Genomic DNA, 17,426 nt, shown 5'->3' on the forward strand with positions numbered 1-17,426 from the left:
TCACCATGGCGCAATGGGAGAACTTCAATGACATCTTCAATTTCAACAAGAAATTCTCATATGATTCAAAGGTGGTTGATCAGATAATCTCCAATCGCAAAGCGTTGGAGAATCAGCTTTTTGCCGATCGACTGCTGGGCGTTGCGGGAATCAAAGCAGGTATGAGTGTATCATCGCCCTACCAAGCCATGAGAAGGCCCTTGTCGACGTTGGCTAACGGATTCTTTTTGACAATTGCTCAGCATCAAAGGCCTACCCTCCTAAGACCAACGATGATCTCCGATCTTTGATTGAGAAGATTGTCTCCTCGGAACTGGATATTCATCACAAGCAGGCCTTGATCTATTACATTTTGAAAGATTGTCGCAGTGCGCCTGACGCTGCTTCGCGTTTTGCGCGAGAATGCCATCTTCCCGAAAAGTACCGTCTGTTTATTGAGGGTCTCTGGAACCTAGATCGGCTAGAATTCCGAGTTCGTCCTCCGCTACACAAAATGAATCGTTGAACCCCAGTTAACGAAGCATAGCGCGCAATTGAATTACTCACTGAACCATCCCTCATTCCAACCTTCCCGGACGAGATTCTCTACGTCTTGACCTTGCCGCATCTTCCCAAGCATGACGACGGCCTTGCCATCGCCTACTATCACACCACCGCTCCTCCCCTGGCAGGTCCCAATGTGCAACGAGCCTTCTTCGAAACCCTATGTCGATCCAATGTCACCGAGGCATTCTTCTTCACGAGGAAGTGGGATGAGTGCCAGCGCCGGCTCTACTTTGACCAGCTAGTTGAATTTGTGTTGAAAACGCCCGCTGGGCAGACAAGGAGCAGGCGCGCCATGGAACTTGTCGGTCTGCCATTCGGTGAAGACGAAGAGGACTGGTTTGAGGAGATCTTGCTTCACGGAACGGCTAGGACTCTCCCGGGGGCCAAAGATACAGTGATGATGCGCCGACTAGCTACTGGGCGGGTTACCGGGCTTGAAAACGAGTTGGAGGCACTGGGTGGCAAGAAGGTAGATGGGCTAAACTGGGACACATTGCGACACAGCATGCGCCAAACACAACACTAATTCACATATACCCACGCAAATTCTATTCTACTGTCTCAATCAAAGCCTCAGTGACATGTTTTGGGTGCAAATCCCGAAGAGCTGTACCTCTGCAATGTTGACATTGTCTAACTCTGACTTGGCAAACTGCGAAGCAGTGTGTCTGTCGGCATGACCAGTACTCGCTTAAATGCTGGCATAAACTACCGTCTAGTCGCGTCTTCCTTGTCAAGGTTTAGGTGATTCATCATAGTCACAGCCCCCATCTCGTCTTAGCTCTATGAACAGTCATCAATTTTGAATTTCAGTAAGCCCTTCATCGGACCGAACTCTTCAGAGTTTCAAGGTTCAGAGAGACTGACAATACCGTGATGGAGTATAGATCGCACTCGATCGAGGCGTGATGCCTTAGGTAGTGTTGCCCTCCACTGCTTTCCAGGGGACAGAAATAGCTCTAAGGTTATTGCGGGACGAAACATGCTCTTTCAGGGTTGACTAGATATATACTCTGTCATTGCATAGTCTTTGTTGGAAAATGGAACTCTCAAAGCGCTTTTTGACAGACACTTGTGACAAGGATCTAATAGTTCGATCTGAAGGCCGCTATGCATTACATCCAGATGATGCAGTCGTTGTAGGTGGCTGTTCCTACTATTTCCTACCGATAATCACTGGGCAGATCGCTCTAGACCATCTCGAAGACAGATGCATTTTGATCGAGGTCTTATCGCGATAACGATAACGCCCGCAGACAAGTTTCAAGCGCGCCAACTACGAAAAAACAGCCTCAGACTCATCTCACTCTACATATACCCACGATTCATAGTGCTCACAAATCAAGTCTGCCAAGCTCAATCTTACCTCACAATAGCTTTCATCCAGACAGAAGATCTGGAAATCGCAGTACGTGTGCGTGTGTGCCACATCACGTGCGGCAGCGGTGCATCCACCCGTCATTCAGCGCAACAAGGGCAGCGGCCAGCGTTGACGCAGTGACGGCAGCACCATGGTCGTTTGCACATTTTTCCAGCAAGGGCGCTGTAAATTTGGCGGTAGGTCAATTTGCACAATAAATCCGTGGGCAAAGCTCAGAGTGCTGATGCTTGAACAGATCGCTGCAAGTACGAGCATCCTGGCCGAGGGACGACTGGTGCCTCTGGCAATCGTTTTGGCGCCCTCTCCGGGGGTGGTCTTGGAGGTAAGGCAACCTTTCGGTCCCAGAGGACTTCAAGCCTCCGCGAAACATGACTGCATTTCCTTTGCATACTACTAGCTCTTGTATTCCCCTCATGGGACCCCACACATGTTGCCCACGCGTCGTCAGGTCCTCATCCTCCACTTATCCCTGCAACCTTCTGTCTTGCCTTCTTTGATGGCAACATCAATTCAGATTATTGTTACCCATTATGATCCCGAAGCTGTCGGTTGCATTTATACCTAACTTTTATGGCATTACAGGTCAACAGAGAGGATCAGCTCAGGAAGCAACAGAGTGAGTGTTCCCTTACCATGATAGCTCAATCTCCGGACACTGACCAAAGGACTAGCTACGGTGTGACAGCAAATGATATCAAGCTGGACCTAAGTGTTGGCAAAGGCCGCCCAGAATGGGTCTTTTCATCATATGCGCCAAGTCGAAATGCCCCTCGACAGCTGTTTGGGGGCCCTCAGCGGGAACAGAGCATGGAGGAGATGCGCCTTCGGCACTACGAACTTGCGGCTGCCGGAAATCTGAACCAAGCTGTGCAGGAAGCACAGACCTTGTGGCAAGAGTCCGTCAGGCAGATGGAATCCGCTTTGAATGATCTAAATGGGGCCGTTAAATACATTATCGACGGTGCCAATGAACACCCCAATCGACTTGACATTATCGAGCAATCTCAAAGTGCAGGTGGTTCGGAGACGTCAGCCGTGGGACAGTTCTCGACAGCCCAAGCTGTGGGTGCTTTCGGGGCACCCGCTGCACCTGCTGCAGGATGGGGCAAGCCTTCAGGGGTCGGGCAGCCTACAGCCTTCAGTCAAGCGTCTACGCAACAACAAGCGCCAGCAGCCGGCTTTGGACAGCCATCAGCTCTTGGACAATCATCGCCATTCGGACAACCCTCCGCTTTGGGTCAAGCCTCAGGTTTTGGCCAGCCCTCTCAGATGGGCCAAGGCTCGGCTTTTGGCCAGCCTTCATCTCTTGGAGCCAGTGCGCAGACTACATTCGGTCAGCCAGCGTTTGGGCAGCCGGGATTCGCCTCAGCAGTGGTACCGCAGCAGGCCTTTTTTCTGCTCTCCGCCGCCAGGATCTCAAAATATCACTCCAGCAACGGGTGTCTCTCCCTTCGCACAGGCCGGTCAAAGCCAGCGTGCTTCAGATGTCTTCGGTGCTCTCTCCAAACCATCACCATTTGGACAGTCGCCTACTTCACAACCAGCGCCATCCGCGGGTGGCTTCGGCAACTCGGGACCATTCGGACAGCCTTCACAGTCTGCATCACCATTTGGCCAACTTGCACAACCGCAGCAACCACCATCAGCTCCAGCGCCCTTTGGGCAACCATCTGCGCCACCAAATCCATTCGGTGCTCCGTCAACACAACCTCAGCAGTCTGCAGCTGCTCCCTCCCCCTTCGGTCAGCCTGCCGCCCCACAAGGCCTTGTAGTACCGAACGTCAACGCAGGGCCCCGAGCGTTCTTCAAAATTGACACCCCCAACGAACTGAATCCTCTGCCACCTCTGGAAGGAGATACTCGTCGCGATCCTGCCACAAACCGTCTTGTCCTGTGGAAGGGCCGTCCAGTGACATACATCAAAGACGCACCTTGTTATCTACATCCTCAAGACAACAAGACCCCTGTTCGCATCAATTTTCCGGACGGTCCTCCAGACGATGCCAGTTTGCGAGACTCTCAGGCTAAGCCCGAGGAATACACGCCAGAGGTTGAGGCGATGTTTAGATTCTTCCTCGACAATGGCTACTTTAAAGATGGCAAGATCCCATCAGTTGCGCCGAGGAAGGACTTCATCAGCTTTGATTTTTGAATACAGCGTCCAAGGGCAGATTTACTTGTCGAGCAGCCACAAAGCGTGTTACGCTGATGAAGTGGGAATCATTGCGACTTGCTATAATACTTTTGTCCCTTGCACTTTTGATTCATTCCGCAAACTCCGTAACAGCTAACATTACCGCGCGGTTGATTGTACAAACCAGCAGGCGAAGGCGCTGTGGAGTTTGACGAGCATACAGGTGTTTGTGCCACCGGTTAGCAGCCGGCGATGGCTGTCTGGTTGTAGATGATCCTAAGTTGGGGCAACGAGACTACGCGAAAATGCAAACGGTGTATTTTCTCAAGATGTTTCCATTTTTTTGTCTTTCAGGTTGTAACGGGTATCTACCACTATAATCCAAGATAGGCTCGTAGTAAACGACCAACCACTTTGAAGAACCTGCAATTTGCTCGGCACAGCTGGCGATCGATCTCGAAACCCTCCCTGACTCCATTGCAGGACTAGTGCATTTAAGCAGCAATGGTGACCTCAACCTCAACACCAGCCTCAATGTTGATGATGATCTGCTTGACGGTCTCGGTGGGGGCGAGGAGGCTATACGAAAAGCCATTAGCCACATAGCTCTTTAATCACATCGGTTCCATGGCCCGCTGCGGCACTTCGGAGGATTGAAGAGTGATGACTTACTCGATGAGACGCTTGTGGATGCGCATCTCGTACTTGTCCCAGGTCTTGGAACCTTCACCGTTGGGGGTCTTACGGGTGGAGATAGTCAGGGTCTTGGTGGGCAGACGGACGGGGCCCTTGACCTGCAGGGACTTGGAGCGAGCACGGTCGATCAGCTCCTGGCAGACCTTCTCGAGGGAGGCAACCTTGCGGGAGGTGAGGGTGATGCGGATCTTGTGGACCTTCTGCGGCGATTATTAGCAACATGATCTGGTAGCTTTCATGTGCATTGTATCGATAGCGACATGATATCGCGCGCTCAGCAAGCTGCGGCGGGCTGACAGTATCTTGTGCGATATGCGATTCACGACAATTGAGGGATGCGGGTCGAACGTACGGGGCCCTCGCCGAACTCCTTCTCGGGCTTCTGGAAAGACATCTTGAGTTGATTTGGATTTGGGGGGTTTAGGGACGGATTGCCGGTCAAGACCTGAACTGCTGGGTTCGGTAAGGTGATGATGGCCGATGGAAGTTTTGTGTGGAGCGAAGCGAAAAGATTCAGTGCGGGAAATCTTGGCGCTTTCGGTTATCGCACACTAAGCCCGTTTTGGAGGCTCATCGTCTCCAGCGAACAGACGGTCGAGTCACGCCGCCCGGCAGAATGATCCGCTGACTCAGCGTGCTTCCGCGGGGACCAAATGCAGTAACCGGTTATGTGAAGGTGCTAGAGCTTGGATATTACGTACGACATATGGTTCACTTTCCAAGTTATTTCTCAGTGAATGTCCAATACCCGAGTCCGTTGGCTTGCACTTCGATTCTTGCTTCAAGTCTTACTTGTGTCACTTTAAATTTATATCTGGCTGCAGGAGCCGTGTTCAATGGTGGCATTCCCGCCGCTAGCTCCAGTGCCCTCCCCGCGGTGCGGAGGGCTATTCCTTCGAGTGATTGGGATGCTTGCCTAGATGCATGGACGACGTTACTTGCAATTCGGCTCAATTCTGCCGAGCAGAAGTTCCAAGACTTAGCAGTCGAAGACTCGTCAATAGCGTCATTCTTGGATTCATTCTATCAACATGCGGCCGTCGGTGACTCTGGTCTACAGTCTGGACCCAAAGCTCGACAACTGCGGAAGCTTTGCTTTCTTACGACAAGGCGATATCTACTCAGTCTTTCTTCCCCACCTGAAAGTCTTTTGAGCTGGCGATTGCTTGGCAACATTTGTTGCTGCTACCCTGCCAGTACTGCATTGAAGACAACTTTATCAGCCGCGTGGGACCTGCATGACCAGGAGATATCGTCCAGCATAGAGCAAGCAAAACTCCATGTAATCAGCAACCTGACTTCGGGAGCCGCTTCGCTCTCTTCTGACACAATTTCCGATGTCCGACGTTTGACAATCCTGGTTTCGGCTCTTCCGGAATGTGGCCAAAGCCTGATGGCTGGGTCTGATTATATCGATGCGTTGAATGAAGCGTACCAAATCATGGCGAGCCATGAAGAGCTTCGAAAAATTCTTGTCGCTAACATCTATGTCGGTCTAATCTCCTTGATGAAAGAGACCACTAATAACATGTCTCTTTTGCTGGACCAGCTCTTCAGCCTCAAGGCGAGTGCAGGAGTGGGCACCTCTGCAGCGAAAATGGGGCCCAATCTGATATCAGATCTCATATGTAGCTCAGACCTACTACAGCGCCTAGAAAAGTACCTCGCAGGGCGTCCACAGAAACGAGGCCACGATCTACTCGTTCTTCTGCGTGACTATCAAAAGGAGATGAATCCATTTCACAATAGATATCAAAGACGCAAAAGACTGGACAAAGGGAAACAAGCAGCAGGCGTTCCCACCGTCCCAGACGAGCTACATGCTCACAGAATGTCGCTCGTCTCCCAAGTCCAAGACTTGTTCCCGGACCTCGGCTCGGCCTTCATTGTGAGATTGCTGGACACCTACAGAGACAACCCGGAGACTGTTATCGCGCATCTTTTAGACGAATCTTTACCACCGGAGCTTCAATCTCTTGACCGATCTGAACGGCTTCCGCCTATGGCAGAACCTCACCAGGACCATCTCCAACCACGGGCAACACCGCCTGCCATTAACTCGCCGCTTCAAGAACCGGTTCCGCCGCGCAAAAACGTCTTCGACAACGATGTTGATCTTGCGGAGCTCAGCCTTTCCGGCGCAGCTGAAGGAAAGGTTCGATTCGGGCGTGCGAATCCCGAGCTCACTGCAGACGAAGTCCTTGCAGATCGCAGCAAACATGCAATCAACAAGGCAGCTATTCTTTCCGCATTGGCTACTTTCGATTCTGACGATGACGAAAGAGATGACACTTATGACGTTGCAGACGTCGGTGGTACCGTAGACAGTGCCACCGCAGGCACGGACGCAGAGGCCGAGGCGGTTGCGCGAAACCAGAAGTTGGCGGCTGATCAGCTTGATTTGACTCTTCTTCGAGCTTACAAGTCCAACCCCGCCATATTCGCACGAGACTCGGCGACTCGTCGCTCTCAGCCCCGCCTGGCACTCAAACGCGAGACTACTATGACTGATGAGGCTATCGAAGGATGGGCGGTCATGCTTTCGCGAGATCCGAAGCGTCTGTCCAAGCTGGAGAATAAGCTTACCGATGAGTTGGGTGGAGGTGGCAGTAGGTCTTTGAATCAGCCTGAACTTGCGCCAACCTCGTATCGAAAACCCCAATCTATCGAGGAGAGTTCTGACGGAGAAGGGGAATCATCCGGACCAGGAGGCGGACGTGGTGGAAGAGGTGGCCGTGGGCGCGGCGTACCTGGCAGGGGTCGAGGCCGAGGCGGCCGAGGAGGCGGCCGCCCACCTCAATCTGGCGAGTCTGGTCAGCAAAACAGCCCCATTGCGCATCAGCGAAAGGAGCAAAATAAGGCTAGTCGGGCGAACCACAATCGTCGTCAACAACGAGCAAAAAAGATTGCGCGTGTTGGGGGTCTACCGGGTTGAGAGATCTCTGCAAAAGAGCTGTCGTTGTGCGACCTTCGTCCTTTGTCGATCACGACCATCGCTCGATGGCATGAACGGGAGGATCACTCCAATGTTTCACTCCAAATGAGAATTGTCGATCATGAACCTTGGTCTAACCCCCAAAAATGGAAGTCAATGTCTAGTGGCAGTGAGCATTCATGACTGGATCGTGCAGCCGCTCTACGGATATCCGTATCCTTAATCTTGATGTATTCCGCGAAGGTCGGCGGTCGTTCTGAACGTGGTAGAATAGGTGTAAATGTATGTACATAGTAGTATTCGCAAAACAGTCCCACGAAATAGGTTTGATGATTGCTGGTTCAGTGCTGGTGCGCAAATCCCGTCTCCTTTACAATGGACTTGCGGCATTCCTCGAGAATGCGCAGCTGCTTTGCCACATCACCTAGTCGGCCGATGACTTGCTTGTTGCCGTCGTAGAAGGTGAAGAGGGCGTAGGGAATACCAGTATCGCGACAGAACTCGGCCACATATTTCTGGGCTCGGCGAAGATTGTGGCGAGGCATACGAGGGTACAAGTGGTGAATTGCTTGGAATTGTAGTCCTCCATGGAAGAAATCGAGCCATGTCGGGCAGTCAACGTCCATGGTAGTGCGCAGCATCTTTTGCGCAAAGGACTCGTTGATGCCAAGATCCGCCGTGGACATGGCGAAATGAGACAAGGTAATCTGAACGTGAAGGGGCGATGAGACCACGTGGGAGACCAAGATGAAGGTCAGGCGACTGCTCCAATCCGGAATGGTCTTGTACACCACGAGGTAGCAGTACCAGTACCAAAAGAAGAGCTGACCACCATATTCCACCCACACGTGCCAACGAGCAGGACCTTTCCGGGGAGCTTGTCGCTTGAGCAGGTATTCCCAGCTTAGACGGTAAAGGTTGAATCGAGCCAGCATCATGATAGGGTAGTACGAATAGTTTTGAATCTTGAGCATAAATTTGGAAAAGGCGTCAAAGGTCATGCTGCGATCGTAGTATGTGCTCTGGAGGCTGTCGAAGAACCGGTGGGAGATGGCGAAAAAGGGCATGTGCTCAATGTCCGGGTCATGCTCGGGCTCGTTGGTCACAATATGGTGAACGTTGTGGCTTCGCTTCCACCAACCCAGACTCAATCCTCCAATATAATCCGCGATGATGATTCCAATGATTGTGTCGACATGAAAGTTGTGTGTAATACCCATATGGCCAGCATCATGGGCTGTGAACACCAGCTGGTGCCAGAGGCAGCCGAGCCAAAATCCAGACGTTGCCCACCAGCCAAGTCGCAGGAACCAGTAGGACAGGACGGCGAAAAGAGTGTAGCGGCAGCACTCGACGAAGTAGGCCGTGTAATTGCAATTGAAGAGTCCCTCAGCGAGCATGCGCTCATTCAGATCTCGGTACTTCTGTTTGATGCTCTCTTGGCTCGCAGTCTCCAAGGAGGGATACTTCATGGTGTCGAACACAACTTCTTCTCGGGTTCTCGCATCGAGGAAATGTGGCCGCGGCTGGTCATCTTCATGGGGAGTGGACATCGCCGAGGGAGCTGTCGACACTTTTCGGTGCACTGCACCGCCGGGCTCGGCCGCTTCGAATATAGGGGATGGTGGCGTAGACGCGCCCGAGCTAGCACTGTCTTGGATGGACGAACTGTCCTCACTTGAGCATGTATCTTCGTCGTATGGGCGAAATTTGCCGCCTTGAATAGGAGGGAGGAAATTGATCCAAGTTCCTTCAATGCGACCGATTTGATAGGACAACATCATTTCGCGAGCCTCCTTTGAGTGTAACCTGATCCCGACCGACCATCATCAGCAAGCAAACGTGGGAGCCTGGAGAAAGTAAGGCACGTACGCATTGATCTCATCTGTTGCATCTCTGCCCACCATGTGCTTCATCGGCTTCTCACCACCGGGATGGAATTTCATGTAAGCATCGACTTTGAGGACTCGGCCCTCGAAGATGACAACATGTTTGCCTTCTGCAATTTGACCCTCGATGTAGCGGCGACTCAAGATCGTGTCCTTGCGGGACGGTCGCAGAGTTGTGTTTCCCATGCTTTGTGTCTTCGATCAATGCGCTCGGATATCCAGATTGAATGTTGTATGCGATCGATTGGGGCTGGGGCGAGATAAATTCAAAGAGACATAGCTCTTGAAGAGGATGAAACCAGGTCCAGAAGGGTCAGAGCAAACAGAACCAAAAAAGTGCGGGAGAGGATTGAAGGACAAGTGGGTGAAGGTTCGAAAGCAGGGGCAAGATGGAACGTGCGGAGTCAAATAAGCGGGGACTGCTCCGCCACGGCCGAAGGATCGACCTCGCCTCCTCCAATTCAGCACTCTGTGCGTTGCACACGTCCTCGCTGAGAATTGCCGGATTGCGCACCGTACTCGAAATCCAGTCCTTATTCTCTCAGGCTCAACATCAACCGTCATGGCTGAGGTATTTCGCAATGTTGCGTACGTCCAGATCGTAATATCAAAGTAACCGTTTCAGCAGGATTCAGTTTCTTCTCTGGTCCAGACATGGCTACAGTGGGATCAGGTACCTCGGCAAATCCTTTCAATATTGATGTTTCGCTATGTTCATTTCAAGTGGCCTGGGATTTTCAACTGATACACAATCGGTGTACAGGATCCTGTCACTCGACGGGAGATTGAAGAGCTGCATCAGGCTAATAATACAGCAGAGCTAGAGCTGCGTCTGCGGAATCGTGTGTCGATCACAGTGCCCGTAATACTTTTCGAAACTCCCTGTCTAATCGTTCTATATAGGAATTGAATTCGGTACAGCGGGTCTGCGAGGTCGAATGGCTGCTGGCTTTTCGTTCATGAATTGCCTCACGGTTATTCAAGCATCCCAGGGACTTGCCAAACACATCGAAAGTCAAGGCAAAGAGTTTGCTTCGAAAGGAGTCATCATTGGGCATGATGCTCGTCATCAATCCCACAAATTTGCTCAGTTGGCTGCCAATGCATTTGTAGCACTGCAAATTCCAGTCAAATTTGTGAATGAATCGGCTCCCACTCCGCTCGTTGCCTTTGGAGTGAAACACTTCAAGGCAGCTGCTGGTGTGGTAGTGACTGCGAGCCACGTAAGAACCACCCGCCAGGACGAGCCATTTACTCGTATGCATCTGTGTTCTTTGAATGCTAACCGGTTTACTGGTGAATTTAATAGAATCCGCCTCAGGATAACGGTAAGGGCTGTCGAGTACCTCTTCGTGACTTTCAATGTCATTGACATGAACTGACTGATTTCGCAAATAGGCTATAAAGTGTATGATCTCTGACTTAGCTGATATAAAGACATCGTGCACGGGCTGACCTCCCTTGTTCAAAATAGCTACTCTAGCAATGGAGCTCAGATCAATCGTCCAGAAGACGCAGAGATCGCGCAGTCTATTCTCAAGCACTTGGAACCTTGGCCTAGGGCCTGGGAAGGAGACCGATGCTCGGGCGAATACTTCGACAAGGAGGCTCTCCATGAGATCTTGGCACCCTTCCAAAGCCGTGTCAAGCAATATGCAGTGAGATGGATTTCTTTCAAAGCAGTGTTCAGGACCTTGCCATTGACGTTGTCTATCAGATCTCAACTGTGTCCGAAACCTACCCCACTAGGCCATTCATTTACACTCCTATGCACGGGGTAGGCGCAATCCGCATTGACCCTTTGATGAAGGAAATGGGTATGCGTCAAGGCCAAGAGTATATCATTGTTCCTCAGCAAGCTCAGCCGGACCCCAACTTCTCGACTGTCAAGTTCCCCAACCCCGAGGAAGCTGGAGCACTGGATCTCGCAATAAAAGTGGCTGATGAAGAGAACAAAACACTAATTTTTGCCAATGATCCTGATGCGGACCGCTTTGCGGTGGCTGAGAAGGTCGAGTAAGGGCCATCCATACGCAGTTATCGACGATGGAGGGACAGTCTAGCTAACATCTACGGCAGGGGCAAATGGTTCCTTCTCACAGGAAACCATGTCGGTGCTCTTTTCGCATCTCACCTCTTTGATACCATTGACTCGTCCAAAGATGCATCAAAAATCACGGTGTTGACAACAACTGTCTCGAGCGGTATGCTCCAGAAAATGGCCGAATCGAAAGGGATCCAATTCAAGGAGACCCTCACCGGCTTCAAATGGATGGGAAATGTGGCGCAAGATCTCGAGAAGACTGGCCAAACAATTCTATTTGCATATGAAGAGGCCCTTGGCTACATGTTCCCGGCTGTGAGCTACGACAAGGACGGAATTACCGCCATGTCTGTCTTTTCCATGGCAGCCGCCAAATGGCAAGCCCAGGGCTTGACGGTATTCGGCAAGCTGCAACAGCTCTTTGCCGAATATGGCCATCATGAGACTCTGAACAATTACTTCCGATCTTCCAGTCCCCAGCAAACTGCCGAGCTCTTCCATGGGATCAGAAACGGCCCATTCCTGCCAAAGATGCAGTTTGGAAAATTCAAGATCCTGCGTTGGAGAGACTTGACCGAGGGATTTGACACTGCATCCTCTGATCACAAGCCCGATCTGCCCGAGGATCCTACCAGTCAGATGGTCACCCTCTGGCTAGAAGGGGGAGTGCGCTTCACATTGCGTGGCTCGGGTACTGAGCCTAAGGTGAAATGTAAGACTACCCATTCCAGTGATGCCAACGTCGCAGATGTTCTAACCGAAATGCCTTTAGTCTACATCGAATGCTGCAGTGACTCTCGCGGGGACGCCGTCAAGTCTGTATGCGATGCATTTTTCGCCATCCTGAAAGACTGGGTCCAACAATATGCTCCTTCGATGACATACAGCAATGAGCTTTCCACCTCGTCTGGGTCCGTTTTGCTTGTGGACAAAGAGACACTGGCCGCTTGAGATGGTTTGAGGGTGGCTTGGAGCTATTTCAAAAGAGTATCATGTCCTGGTCCTTGGGCCCAACGTGTGTGTCATGCAGTACCATCGAGTTTGGTAAATAGTAGTCCGTCTCACCTTTCGAAGGCGACTGGTTTGCTACTTCTGAGCTCCATGTAGTCAACTTTGTGGACACACGGTGTCTCAAGTGTAACGCGAGACTGCAAGCCTCCGTCTGCGTGACTTCCTCCTGAGTCCTACGCGTATCGATGGCGAATCGTCCTGTTTTTCATTATTTCCGACGAGGCTGAACAGCTTTGAGCAACCCTTGCGATGCTGCGACGCTGCAATAGTACACTAGATTCTCTCTGATCTCTCTTCCCTATGTCTCGTGTGTTCAATCATATAAAAGGGCCCCAATGCTGCTCTTCTACCCACTACACCACGAAGAGGCCAGTATCGTTCTTCCACTATCCTCCATTACTCCAGGCCATATATTCTGCGTTCCGGCCGGCATACAGACTCCAAATGGGCTGCTCAGGCCAATGCCCTCTGTCTGTTGCAAACGGAGCGCATCGTCCCATCATGCATACTCTAGCGGATCAGTCAGAGATACTCAAAAGGACCTCTCGTCAACCATGCCCACATGCACCTGGCTCCAGTCACTTTCAAACATGTCACAGACAGTGAGTCTCTACTCACTTATTACCAAATCATACTTTGAGACACTCATGAAAACCGCCAGTGGTCGTTGCTGTGACCGCGAACCTGAGACGCTCGGAGCAGACCGTGCTTTGAATCATCAGTACGATCGTCTGCCGCAATACTCGCCAAGTCCGCAATGCTGTCGATCAGGCGAATGTCAGCAGAAGGCTTCGAGCCCCGCCCCTGCCCACTTGAGATCTCAAAGCTGCTGTCATCTCAAGCAATGCGAGAGACCCACGCCATGCCCCCAATCGACACCTTGTTCCGCAGAACAAAGGCCGCATCACTTGCAAACGCACTCTCCGTGCAGGTACAGGCCATCCGGACAGCATGTACACGGTCATAGTCCGATTGTATGTTGTAGATGTCAGCACGACAAATACGTTGTCCAAGCGGGTACGCACATCCTACATAGCTGCCACTGCCTCTTGCATCCGAACTGGAGTCGGAATGGAGATCGTTCGCGTTCTGAACCTTCGAGGCTATTTCCCAGCTATTGTTGTTGCTGCTGCTGCTGCTGTCTCAGCTTTGTTCGAGCAATGAATTGTGAAAAATCCTAGTTTGGGTAAATTCTGCAAGCAATGAAACTCGACTGACACATGTCGTTGACGACGTTCGAAGATGCTGATGGCAAGACTAAATTAAGTCTTGAATCAAGAAGGGTTAGACCGACGGCTGAGTGCATTAGCGCAGACCCACTTGCACTAGTCCTTCCTGAAAAGTCTTCATTTATGATTTCGAATCATGTCAGGATTTATTAAACCAAATTACAAGACTACCTTCACCAAGTGAACAGGTAGTCTAGCGGTACCTGGTTCCACAATCCGAATTGGTGTAGTGGCTAACATCGCCGTCTCTCACACGGCAGCCAGGGGTTCGATTCCCCTATTCGGAGAGAATACATTCCTTTTTGCACAGCTAACTTACACTTTTTTCTACGCGTGTTGCCATGAAATCTACATGTCCTACTTTTTACCACGTCAACTGACTGTACATGTGAGTCTCTAGTTCTGTTGAGCTGAAGTAGCATGGATGCAGCCTTGGAGCAACGAGCGTTGGACGGTATTATCATCGTCTGATCAGCTGAAAGTTGAGACCGTTTGCTTGATTCTTGAAGGACCCCTTGGATACTATGTAGCAGCCTTGAATAAACAATAGTTGTACCTCGTGTACTTCCACTACTCATGGATTTGACATCCAGGTATTCGTTTGTCATTGCTTGGTCGTTCTTCAACAAATTTCGTTCAAGGCTGGTGTTCATGACAAGCCACATTGATTGCCTATTTACGTAGGTGCGACGAGGCCAAAGGCAAGCTGGGCCAGGCCAAAGGTTCAATCTAAAGTCAAAATTCGCAGCGTACATAAATTCATACTTCTTACCTTGTATTTGTTATTGTTTGTCCTTCAATGAATCTACTAATAACGAAACGAAATCAAATCAGGTTACAGATGATGACGAGCCCCAAGTGTGTTCAGACAGCCGTCCCACCGAGAACATGATCTGAGCTTTATTGAGATCAAAGGAAAAGAGAACCAGAATACTCAGAATGCCTACTATGTAGCGCATTGATCGCTATGCAGGGCTTAGTGCTGTCCTTCGACGTCGTGACGTGACAGTTCCGGTCCGATCCTTCTCAGGAAAAATCGATTGCACGACCATACTGACAGACCTTTGTACTTTTAGTATGTGTAAGATCAATTCCATTCCAATTGATCTACTTCGAGCCGAGTCACACTTTACTGTGCATGTCAAGTTTTCTCATCGCGCACTGCGCCACCAGGACGCTGAGCCAACTCATACTCCTGCTCTCGCCTTTTCTCACGAACAAGTGGTTCCCTCGTCGCTAAACTCCAGAGATACACCCCATTGACCACTTCATGGCTACCCTCCTTACGAATCCACACATTCCCCAGGAGCGTTGTCAATACCAACGAGAGCCACATGGGAGGTGTCATCGAAATGAATGCCCACATGATTCCCTGTTGTGCCTCGACCTGGCTCGGCCCACTCTTATTGGTAAACACCGTCGACATAATCGTCAGTCCGACGAGACCGCCAAAGGGAACAGCAAAGGACACCAGGCATGAGATCTGGGCGACCATTTGAGGAAAGTAGGCCAGGCCATGTAGAGAGGCGGGGTTCATGCGCATACCCACTCCGTGTCCGGTGAGAGCCATCATCGCATAGATTGTCTTGGTCTTGCCTGTGTGAATGGCCCAAGCGAGTACAGTGATGCCCACGGCGGAAGTGACCCCCCGAAAAGCAGTGGAGGGAGTGTCTGACGAGGCCACACGTTTGAGGAGAACATGGCCATGTATGCGCCAGCTATGTAGATGAATGGTTAGAATGAGGTAGGTCCCTCGAGATCTGTGAGAGGCAAATGTAACTTACCAGCTAGACCAGGCAGAAAATACAGCAAGGATAGACCAGCACTGCTGGAACTACGCCCTTCGACTAGGGCAAAGTACAGGTTCATGAAATACATGACTGCAAACATGGACACGCCAATTGAGGCGTTGATCAGAAACAAGAGGCCGATATCCTTCTGGACCAGCAGATCCCAGGGAACCATCGCGCGTTGCCGCGGCAGAGCACGCGATATCGTAGACCCTGGAACCATCAGTCGCTCGTAGATGACCCAGCTACAAGTCAATACGGCGCCGATGATCAGTGGTGCCAGCACCGCCGCGGAATTCCAGGCGTAGTTGCCGCCCGCCCAGGTCAGACCCAGGATGAGCAGGCCGAATCCCCAGAGGAAGAGCAGCTGGCCACCGTAATCGATTGTGAGGAGACGGACAATGAATCTTTGGGGCGCAGTCGACAAGTCCCACCCTTCCAGCTCGGGAAGTTGTTGTGGTCCCAAAAGCTCTTTACGAAGCACAAAGACGACCACGATCATTGCAACCACACCAATAGGCAGATTAATGGCAAAGCACCAACGCCAGGATGCAGTAGTCAGGTAACCGCCGATCACCGGTCCGACGCTAAATCCTATACTGGACACTAGTGCAAAGACGGTCCAGTTCAGGGCATATTCCGAGAGATTGACTCGATCGGCCAAGATTGCGCGAACGGAGATATTCACTCCGCCAGCTCCTACACCTTGTAGGGAACGCCCGAGTAAGAGGACGCCGAAAGCGGATGTCGGAGCTCCCGTGCATATAGCTGAGCCGATAATCATGACCGCGATTGCCGCTTGGAGGGTGTTGTGTCGGCCGAATAGATCGGTCAACTGGGCCCAGAAGAAGAGGAAGGCGGCAGAGGTCAGGTTGAACGAGGAAATGATCCAGTTTAGCTGGTTCACTTCATCTAGAAAATTGGGGTGTGTTAGAGACAGGGAAAGCTATTGCCCGAGTCATTAAGGCTTCCAGTCTGGGCCGACTTACTGAAGTCCTGCGCAATATAAGGGAGTGCCGATGCGATGATGGTCGTATCGAGAGCCTCAAGGCAGAAGGGTGCAAAGAGGCCGAATATGATCTTCCATCTGTAAGTCCGCCGTCGCTTTTTTTCGCTCTTCTCTTCTTCTGAGATGGGAGGATTGTCTGTTGGTGACCCGGCATTGCTGGGTATTGTCTGAGTCTGTGATAAGTCTTGGGTGGCCCTTTTCGGATGATCTGCCGACCGTTTCTTTCTCTCGTTGTGCTTTTTGACTTTCTTGTACATCAGATACATCGTTTGATGTAAAGCTGGAGGGCGGTCGCTGTGAATAGTAGATGGACAAAACGGAGGCAGGAATAAGTTAGGGTTCCAGGGAGTCCCCCATCCTTTAACAACCTCTCTTTTTCGTACACCTGATTAATGCTGCATACGTCCAGCCATCACAAGTGGGCTCGAGGCTGAGGGAAGCATGGGCCTGTAATTTCGAAGAGGTTAAGTTACCATCTTGGGCAAAGTTAGGTAATGAATGGATGCTTTGTGGGGACCAAATAACGGCCGGTCGCCTGAAGTCTTGGTCTCTCGACTCTCGAGATCAGATTCCATAGCCCTTTGAGGTGATGGGAGCTATTGAGTGGGGAAAGACTGAGACACATATTCCTCGAAGGTTCAAGTGACATTGCCTGACAGGGGACTCCATCCATGATCATTTCCTGTGACGATGTCCATTTTGAAAAGGTTGAATCGGCACAAGCTAAGACTAATCTTAGGTTGTGCCTTCATTTGACTTTGG

At 51.1% G+C, this 17,426-nt stretch overlaps 8 protein-coding genes across 8 annotated transcripts; 5 read left to right on the plus strand and 3 right to left on the minus strand.

The window, feature by feature from the left end:
* Positions 1-5: 5 nt before the first annotated feature.
* Positions 6-1,072, plus strand: N7539_009247 (ELYS family protein; the record flags this gene model as incomplete). Its single annotated transcript, XM_056938842.1, has 3 exons — positions 6-159; positions 243-472; positions 527-1,072. 3 exons carry the CDS (start codon positions 6-8, stop codon positions 1,070-1,072), a joined length of 930 nt encoding a protein of 309 aa, XP_056786219.1.
* A 985-nt stretch (positions 1,073-2,057) lies between these two features.
* Positions 2,058-4,079, plus strand: N7539_009248 (FG-nucleoporin nup42; the record flags this gene model as incomplete). The annotated part of the gene is made up of 5 exons (XM_056938843.1): positions 2,058-2,103; positions 2,163-2,249; positions 2,510-2,543; positions 2,599-3,301; positions 3,387-4,079. 5 exons carry the CDS (start codon positions 2,058-2,060, stop codon positions 4,077-4,079), a joined length of 1,563 nt encoding a protein of 520 aa, XP_056786220.1.
* Positions 4,080-4,522: 443 nt separating this feature from the next.
* S10a (40S ribosomal protein uS10) lies at positions 4,523-5,171 on the minus strand. Its single transcript, XM_056938844.1, has 3 exons — positions 5,110-5,171; positions 4,734-4,957; positions 4,523-4,640 (listed from the first exon to the last, which is right to left on the minus strand). Exons 1-3 carry the CDS (start codon positions 5,149-5,151, stop codon positions 4,556-4,558), a joined length of 351 nt encoding a protein of 116 aa, XP_056786221.1. The 5' UTR covers positions 5,152-5,171; the 3' UTR covers positions 4,523-4,555.
* A 292-nt stretch (positions 5,172-5,463) lies between these two features.
* On the plus strand, positions 5,464-7,692 carry N7539_009250 (ASCC2 family CUE domain-containing protein; the record flags this gene model as incomplete). Its single annotated transcript, XM_056938845.1, has 1 exon — positions 5,464-7,692. The coding sequence occupies one exon, from the start codon at positions 5,464-5,466 to the stop codon at positions 7,690-7,692; it is 2,229 nt and encodes a 742-aa protein (XP_056786222.1).
* Positions 7,693-8,033: 341 nt separating this feature from the next.
* N7539_009251 (fatty acid desaturase) lies at positions 8,034-9,767 on the minus strand (the record flags this gene model as incomplete). The annotated part of the gene is made up of 2 exons (XM_056938846.1): positions 8,034-9,501; positions 9,565-9,767. 2 exons carry the CDS (start codon positions 9,765-9,767, stop codon positions 8,034-8,036), a joined length of 1,671 nt encoding a protein of 556 aa, XP_056786223.1.
* A 376-nt stretch (positions 9,768-10,143) lies between these two features.
* On the plus strand, positions 10,144-12,576 carry N7539_009252 (phosphoribomutase PRM15; the record flags this gene model as incomplete). Its single annotated transcript, XM_056938847.1, has 8 exons — positions 10,144-10,182; positions 10,345-10,423; positions 10,485-10,804; positions 10,891-10,909; positions 10,980-10,989; positions 11,056-11,239; positions 11,299-11,597; positions 11,661-12,576. 8 exons carry the CDS (start codon positions 10,144-10,146, stop codon positions 12,574-12,576), a joined length of 1,866 nt encoding a protein of 621 aa, XP_056786224.1.
* Positions 12,577-13,587: 1,011 nt separating this feature from the next.
* On the plus strand, positions 13,588-13,800 carry N7539_009253 (uncharacterized protein; the record flags this gene model as incomplete). The annotated part of the gene is made up of 1 exon (XM_056938848.1): positions 13,588-13,800. The coding sequence occupies one exon, from the start codon at positions 13,588-13,590 to the stop codon at positions 13,798-13,800; it is 213 nt and encodes a 70-aa protein (XP_056786225.1).
* A 1,206-nt stretch (positions 13,801-15,006) lies between these two features.
* On the minus strand, positions 15,007-16,930 carry mfs56 (uncharacterized protein; the record flags this gene model as incomplete). The annotated part of the gene is made up of 3 exons (XM_056938849.1): positions 15,007-15,583; positions 15,673-16,567; positions 16,645-16,930. 3 exons carry the CDS (start codon positions 16,928-16,930, stop codon positions 15,007-15,009), a joined length of 1,758 nt encoding a protein of 585 aa, XP_056786226.1.
* Positions 16,931-17,426: the final 496 nt, after the last annotated feature.

The sequence above is a fragment of the Penicillium diatomitis genome (assembly GCF_028827545.1).
Source record: "Penicillium diatomitis strain IBT 30728 chromosome Unknown utg000015l_segment0_segment0, whole genome shotgun sequence".
NCBI lineage: Eukaryota > Fungi > Ascomycota > Eurotiomycetes > Eurotiales > Aspergillaceae > Penicillium > Penicillium diatomitis.